The 8,493-nt window shown below is 44.8% G+C and overlaps 1 protein-coding gene across 1 annotated transcript; it reads left to right on the forward strand.

Annotated features, from left to right (window-relative positions):
• The first annotated feature begins 3,282 nt into the window (after nucleotides 1–3,282).
• egr1 (early growth response 1) lies at nucleotides 3,283–7,479 on the forward strand. The gene is made up of 2 exons (XM_028589133.1): nucleotides 3,283–4,000; nucleotides 4,888–7,479. The coding sequence occupies exons 1-2, from the start codon at nucleotides 3,790–3,792 to the stop codon at nucleotides 6,201–6,203; spliced, it is 1,527 nt and encodes a 508-aa protein (XP_028444934.1). The 5' UTR covers nucleotides 3,283–3,789; the 3' UTR covers nucleotides 6,204–7,479.
• The last annotated feature ends 1,014 nt before the right edge of the window (nucleotides 7,480–8,493 follow it).

Here is an 8,493-nt window from a genome sequence, read left to right on the forward strand (position 1 = left end):
AAACTATGATAGCTGCATTGCATTCTGTGCTCCAAAATAACCAGGTCCTCTCTCTTTCTCTCTCTGTTATTACATTATTCTTTCCTCCCCATCCTTTCTGCTATATTATGTAACATGCAAGCAAGCTTTAGTTACTGCCATCGTCCAACCTCTAATCTTGGTCCGCGCATCATGGGAGCACACAATGCTGATCACACCTGTATGCTAATGGTAAGGGATTGCACCACCGGTCGGTGTGGGTGGCCCGGTAGGAGAGGAGGTGTGACGGAGGAGCAGGAGTGTCTGTCTGCCTGCCTGTCTGTCTGTCTCTGTCTCTCTGACTGACTGCATGGCATTGGCTGCTAAAAAATGCCAGCATAAAGCTTGGTATTTGCTCCCACGTACAGTATGTGGGTGTGAGGATTCTCTCTTGATCTCTCTATTTTCTATTTTTTCTATCGCCCTCACCCTTCCTTCCCACCTTCTCAATCTCTTTTTCTCAACCTGCCTCCATATCCTCGAGATCTATACATCTCTATTTCTACACTTTCTTTCCCCTCTCCCTTTATTTTTATGTTCCAACTCCTCTTCTCTCGTCCACCTCCTCTCTCTTTTTGTTGGCTTCCCTACTGTATCTACTTCATCGTCTTTTCTCCATGGCAGATTGGGGCATGATTAAATATCAACCAGCGCTCGTGCTGGGTGTGTTTGTATGTGTGAAAAGGGGCGTGGTGGCAGCGTAGGTGAAAGGAGAGCCGGCTGGCAGAGCACTGGAGTTTCATCAGGCAAGGACTTCTCTGGCTGGTTTGTGTGGGCAGCAATGGGGAACACACTGAAGAGAATAAATCGGCTGACCCAAACACACACACAAACAAACATGCAACAGTGCGCACATCTACATCTATACACACACATACACGCACACAAACACACAAATAATTTCTCCTTCCCCTGCCCTTACAGCATCTGGCTTCTACCTCCTCCATGCATCAGAGTGAAGGGAGGCCCAAACAGCCACTGTGAACTGTTTATCATCTTTATTACTTTATTACTTTTCCGACAGTTTTCCCTAACCTGATTTTATTACATTGTCATCAGATGATGAGTTCTCTCATCTGCTGTCTCTGCTCTTTCTTCTTTTCTTTGCCACAAATTTATCGACTTCAGTAACTGATGCATGAAAGCAGCAGCGGATGCAGACAGGAGTTTAGATTCGGCATCACCACCTCTTCACACAGTTCCAGCCACTTTGTGCAACTCACCGTCATCATGTGCGGAGCTTCTGGCCTTGTTTCCTCAGGTCTGGAGACACAGTGACATCTCCCTTGCTGAAAAACTAAATGTAAACTCAGGTTCTGGAGTGTGTGTGTGTGTGTGTGCGCAGTGGGAGCACCAGTTTCCTCCTAAAATACAACATTGCTGTGCAGTGCCGCATACCATCAAAAGTGATTAGATTTGAGCGTTTATACCTATCTGACTGTATGAATAAACAACATTACACATTCTCCAGCTGCGCCATCTATTTCAGGCTTATTTGGGTTTTGTGAAGGAGCCTCTGCTCCAGGCCACTGCATAATATATGACAGAATTTTGCTATCAGTCTAATGGGGGTAAACAGAGAGATTTGCCAGAGGCTGAATTGGAAACGCCTGAGAGAGAATGCAATTCAGTAAAGACCAAAAACCTACTGCATACCTGAATTATGTTTGGTTTCCATATCTATCTATCTCTCTATCTATCTATCTCTCTCTCTCTCTCTATCTATCTATCTATATCTTTGCGGTGAAATGTCATTAGGGCACCAACCCCATGGATAACAGCTGAACATGCTTTAAGAGCAATGCAATCAGTGTTTTGAGTCTAAATCAAATATTTGAAGAACGGGGAGTCTCACCTGCGCTGCCCTCTCCAACGCATCAGCATCTTTCTTCTTTTTCTCTGTTTCTGTCTCTCTCTCTCTCAGGCCACTTCAAAGTGTCCTGCCCACGATGTTTCCCAATGAGGTTGCTTGCATATAGATCCAGTCAGCAGCCAGGGAAACACATTGATTTCTCGTCAGGATCCACCGAGGAGTGCTGGCGCGCCAGCCGAAGCTGGAGCAGCCGGGGGTGAGGGGGGACGACATCGGTATCCCGCAGGCGTCCTGGCAGCTGCGCGCAGCGTTGTTAATGCGGCCCATTAGGCCGCTGAGTGGCAGAGAGATTCCCCGAATATTGAGCCGGGGACACCCCTCAATTAGACAGATCGCCCCGCACCTCGTCAGCATCCGCGTCTATCTGTTCTCATTAATCAATGACACAGCCAAGAGAGATGCAAAGTTAATTTAGAGGAAGTTTGCTACCAGCCTGCAGAGTTTGCACAGTCATATTTTTAAGCTCATTGCCTACAGAAATATACACTCACTTAGATCACACGTCAAAATCAATTTAACATGCGGGCTAATTATTCATAATCAATGAGCCTATAGCTCTAACCTATAGAAATGCACGGCAAGCTTCCAAACATTTAGGCTACACTGTGAAAATGATGTTGCAGCCTAAAACAAAAAAGGTAAATTTACTTTTTAATGTGGCCTACTTAGATATTATTTTTAGCTTGTTTGTTTGAAAACGGAGGACTATGTGTATAATAAATACACAGAGTTGCTTCGTTTGTGGTTAAAACATGTTTTCGTTCTTATTTATCGCTCAGGCCCGCAGCCTTCAACTTTCAAACATTAACAAAATAAACGTAAAGCAGTTCGTCTGTTACACAAAGTGTTTAACGTGGAGTCTCATAGTTCAGCTGAAGCTGTGCTTTAAAACAGAGAAGCAGGATTCTGCTGCTGACATTAGTTATTGTGAGCGCTGGACATGATTTGCACTCCAGCCTCTCATTCACTGCCAAGCAGCGATCAGCGCTGCCTCAGGAAGTTCCAAATAAGGACAGGGAAATGGAAACCCACCGGAATCGGTCCTTATGTAGTCACGACCTTATAAGGCACGGCGGAGCAGGGCTTTCCGGCAGCAGTGCAGCCTGCTGCACAGATGGGAAATCCAAATCAAATCTATGGGGCGACTAGAGAGCACGAATTATGCTGCTGTCTCACGGAGCTGTTCTGCTATGAAGACACATTGATTCGGGACTGAGGAAGAGCGGCGTTGTCTTCGCAATTTACTGCGATAGCTTAATATAAAGTCTCTCTTCTCTGCTTTCCCCCCAGGCCAGCGTCATGTGTCCTCCACTGCAGTGCCTAAATATGGGCTTCCTCTACTCCATATATGGACATCTACGTCACGGCAAGAGGGTATAAAAGGAGCGGGGAAACCTTTCAGCTCAGAGAGAGCCCTGAGAGCCCACAAGAGCAACTGTTAGAGCAGAGATAGATAGACAAACACAGAACTCCCTTCGAGTAATATCACAACAAAAGTACAAAGTCAATTCAAAACAACATCCATCCAAGAAGGTTAACACCTGATTGGATAAGCCATTTTAATACATAGATACAAAATCAAGATTGATCTGTTGATTAATTTTGATGGATCTTAGGGAATGAGTATAAAGGACACTTTTGATTTTTTTTCTGAAAAGACAAGTGGATCTTTACTCATCTCTGAGAGAAAAAGAAAAAACAACAGGACAACTGGAGAACAAGAGTCACGGAGCAAGACAGAAAACAACATCTTCCTCTCGACATCAGCAGAAGTGTGCAGCGCTCCCTAAGCTGGGCTAAGTGATTCCCTCCACCTGCGAGGCACCGCTCTGCCGGCGTGCATCCAGCCTCACTGCACTTATCACCAGCCACCAGCGCAGCTCCAGCACCAGCAGAGGATGGCTGCAGCCAAGACCGAGATGATCCTCCCAACCCTGCAGATCTCAGAGCCTCTGAGCTTCCCTCACTCCCCCATGGATAACTACCCGAAGCTGGAGGAGGTGATGATGCTCAGCTCTGCAGGGACCCCCTTCCTCACTGCCTCAGCACCCGAAGGTGCAGGCTTTGGCTCCGGAGAGCCAGGAGAACAGTACGACCACCTTGCTGGAGGTAAGATCTGGAGATTTGCCTCTTTTGCCTCTGGTTTTCTGTGCTGCATGTAAAAGTGAACTAAAGATAATAGCACATCTGCTGAGCTACACTAAACCAAGAAAAGAGTTAAGAGAAATAAGCAGCTGCATAACTTTAATTAAGCCAATATTTATGTTTTGCTGTGTATTATTAATGTACATTATTAATTGATCATGTTACTACAGTTGACATAATATTTTAGTTACAAGTCTATATTAATTAGTTTCATCATGGCTTGTGGTGAGAAATGTTACTTAAAGTGGAATTGCAGGCTACAAGTAAATTTGAATTTAAGCTGACTGGATACAATATATTAATATATTAAATTCCACAAATGAACAGAGACCGCAAAATAAAAAATAATAAAAACAAACATCTGACTTAATATCAATTTATCGAATCCCTGTCGACTCTCGGAGGACTCAAACTCTGCTCAGTCACCGCGTGCCTCTAGACGCTCCTAAAGCTCAATTCAAATTGCATTCCTAAAACCAGCTGAACTGCAGTTTCGGTAATCAATTGCCTCGGGCTCTGTGATGGGCTTCAAGAATGTGTACGTTCGTGCGTGTTTGTGTGCAAGACAGGAAGACAGAAAGAATGTAAGAAGGATCGAGAGTGTGAGCAGAGGAAAATGCAAGCACAGAAAGCTTGCACAGCAGCTCTTGTTGAGGTTTGGAAGAGATAGTTTTGGAGTTTATGGGGAAAGAGTTTAGTTGGACGGGGTTTCTTTGCGTGGGCACCTGACTGATCAGTCTCAGAAGAGAGGGGTGACACACTGTCCACCGCTCTGCCAGGATTCCCCCTCTCCCTCCCTCTGGATATTGACAGTTTGATTAATGTCTCCTCTTTCTCTGTGCTCCCTGCAGATACGCTACCTGATATCCCCTTCAACTGTGAGAAGTCAGTGGGAGAGCAGACCTACTCCACCCAGAGGCTGCCCCCCATCTCTTACACAGGCCGCTTCACCCTAGAGCCTGCCACCACGTGCAGCAACAGCCTCTGGGCGGAGCCCATCTTGGGCCTGTTCACTGGTCTGATGGGCAACATTGCACCCAGCTCTTCCTCTGCTGCCTCACAGACCACCTCGTCCTCCTCTTCATCCATCCCGTCCTCCACTTCTTCCTCTTCTACCTCCTCATCTCAGAGCCTCAGTTCCTCCATTCACCACAGCGAGCCTAACCCCATCTACTCAGCCGCCCCAACCTACTCCAGCCCCAACTCTGACATCTTCCCAGACCAGGGCCAGGTTTTTTCCAGCTCAGCTGGAACAGTGCAGTACCCTCCTCCGGCCTACCCCAATGGCAAGACCTGCAACACTAGCTTCCCTGTGCCCATGATTCCTGACTACCTCTTCCCTCAGCAGCAGGGAGAGATCAGCCTGGTGCCCCCTGACCAAAAGCCCTTCCAGAGTCAGTCAAGCCAGCCCTCCCTCACTCCTCTGTCCACCATCAAGGCCTTTGCCACCCAGACTGGTTCCCAGGACTTAAGGAGTGTCTACCAGTCCCAGCTGATTAAGCCCAGCCGCATGCGCAAGTACCCCACCCGGCCGAGCAAGACACCTCCTCATGAGAGGCCCTATGCTTGCCCTGTGGAGACCTGTGATCGACGCTTCTCCAGGTCTGATGAGCTGACACGTCACATCCGCATCCACACGGGCCAGAAACCCTTCCAGTGCCGCATCTGCATGCGCAACTTCAGCCGCAGCGACCACCTGACAACACACATCCGCACTCACACTGGAGAGAAGCCCTTCGCTTGCGAGATCTGCGGACGCAAGTTTGCCCGCAGTGATGAGAGGAAGAGGCACACAAAGATCCATCTACGGCAGAAGGACAAGAAGGCAGAGAAGGCAGGAGCAGTGGTGGTGACAGCAGCGCCGGTATCAGCAGCTTCGCCTGCCTCCAGCTACCCTTCTCCCATCACCTCTTACCCCTCTCCAGTGTCTTCTTACCCCTCTCCCGTCACCTCCTGCTACTCCTCTCCCGTCCACACTTCCTATCCATCTCCTTCCATCGCCACCACCTACCCATCAGTGTCCATGTCCATGTCCAGCCCCTTTCAGTCTCAGATGGCCTCTTCCTTCCCCTCCTCAGTGGCCTCCAACATCTACAGCTCCCCCATCCCCACCCCACTATCAGACATGCAGACCACTCTCTCCCCAAGGACAATCGAGATCTGCTAAGAAAGAGCAAAGACAAAAACTTTTTATAGTCTCTCCACACCTCTCCTTCCTTAAGGTTCTTTGAGGGGAAGAAATCATCATCAAAAGACCGTTTTCCCCTCCAAAAGGCACTTTTTTGTCTGCTTCATGTGCAGTGTTTGGTGAATATTGAGATTTACCTGAAAGAGAGAAAAAGACACATGTCAAGGACTGCGCAAAGACAATAGAAGATGAAAAGGGATTTCTGTCCGTCTCTGTAAAACAAATGCAGGACTTCAAATGCATAAGGGACTCAACAGATAGAGCGCAGAAGCCAGCACTGACAAGTCTCTACTATTAGGTACAGAAAAACCTAGAGACAAACTGATTGCCAGCAGTTGTGGTGCTAAGGCACGTTCGCCCTTGCAGGCACTCATACAGTACAAAAGACATTGAATGATATACATAAGCTACCATATATGTATATTGTACATGTGCCATGTTTTGTTTTTATCATTCTTTGGTACCATTGATGTGAAAAATTATTTGCATATTTGCATTGTATTATTTGAAGTGAGCAGGGCCATATTTTCTACATACTTTCTCTATTATGTAGTGATGATGCTGTGATACGTTTTGACATTGTTTGAAAAAAGCACTTAAGTATTCAAGCATGAGTAAGAGTGATGTTTCTGTTTGTAAATATCATCCACTGGTACTATCTCTTTCTCTCTTTCTCACATGTGACATATCGCTCCGTTATATGGGAAAAATAGAGAAAAGGACAAAAAAAAAAAACATTTAAAAAAAAAAAAAACTAAACAAGACAAACGCTCCCGTTATTTGGTGCCTTTTTGTGAAGCCTTGCTGATATTGTGACTCGACTGAGCGCGAGAGAGGGTGCACTGCATCTCGCCTTAAGGGTTGAGGGAATATTTTTGTTACAGAATGTAAGTCATACTCAGAGGGAGGAAAAGGGATGAGCTATGAGGGCACCGCTTCATTTCATTAGAATGTAAGCAAAAAAAGGAGAAAAACTATAAAGTATATTTTTGTAAAACTTATGTGTAAATATTCACATCTTCAAGAGCTGGAATGTTGAAGTTACCTACTGAGTAGGCATTGGGATTCTTTTGTATGTTATATACATGCAGTTCATTATTATTTTGTGGTTATCTCTATTTTGTATTTGTGTTTGTTAAAACAAGTGACTGTTTCTGGCTTCTAAACACATTGAATGCGCTTAACTGCCAATGGGATATTTGGTGTACAAGATATCCTCCCAGAAATGAAATATAAATAAAAATATGAATATATATGTATATTTGTTCTCATGCTTTATTGTCCGACTTCTGTGCTTTCAAATATTTCCATTGGTGCGTCAAACCAATTTATAAACCCCTCTTTTCTTCACGTACGTACCTCATACATGAACATCATGTATGCCGTCATTTTATACGTTAATTGTATGCAGATTATCAGTAGATTATCATACCACAACTTCCCATCACAGCGTGCCACCATTTCATTTGAGGAATATCTGCACAGCATGATCTTATTGAAACTCCTTTTCAATCACTGTTCTCCGATTGAACCCTGTATTAATGATAACACAGATGCATGACTCCCGTGCCTATGAACACTAAATGAGGAATTCTTATCAGAATCCAACATGCTCTTGAAGATATTGAGCTGATCTTAATTTCCATTTAATTTTAGATTTTATGATACAAACTGGCCCTTAATGTTGAGTACACAGACTTCCAGCAATTTGATCTGCATGCTATAAGATTTTTTTTTTTTTTGGGGAGGGATATTTTAAACCGACTTTGCTTAGACATGCACAGGGTTATTTTCACAGAGTGCAGGTGAAATCAATCACATGATAATTACCTTCTTTTCTGCAAATGTGCTTTGCGAGATGCTGTCACCCCGTAGTGAATGAGCTGTTACACGCAATTGGGCAATATCTGTGCAGGTTAGGCTGAATTGTTGCACGGGTGCAGCTGAACAGACTGGCCCTGAAGGTTTAACCATTTTCTTTTGTTTTTTCAAGCAAAATATAATAACAGCCTCTTTGCACTGTCATTCATCTGCCACTGTTCCCTAGGCAAGAAATTCTTGCTACATGTTTGAAAATAAAACAACTTTTTTTTTAGCCTATGTAGACAAGAACCCTCCTCAGTTTTTCTCTGGGAGCTTTGGAGTCATTTTGTGTTGTGAAATGCACTAACCAAAATATTCACAAATGCAAACACAGCTAAAATAGAAAGCAGGAAAACAAGTAGAAGAGAGTGAGAGGGAAAAAAGGAAAATAATTAAGATAATTGGT

This window comes from Perca flavescens, chromosome 10 (assembly GCF_004354835.1).
Source record: "Perca flavescens isolate YP-PL-M2 chromosome 10, PFLA_1.0, whole genome shotgun sequence".
NCBI classification, from domain to species: domain Eukaryota; kingdom Metazoa; phylum Chordata; class Actinopteri; order Perciformes; family Percidae; genus Perca; species Perca flavescens.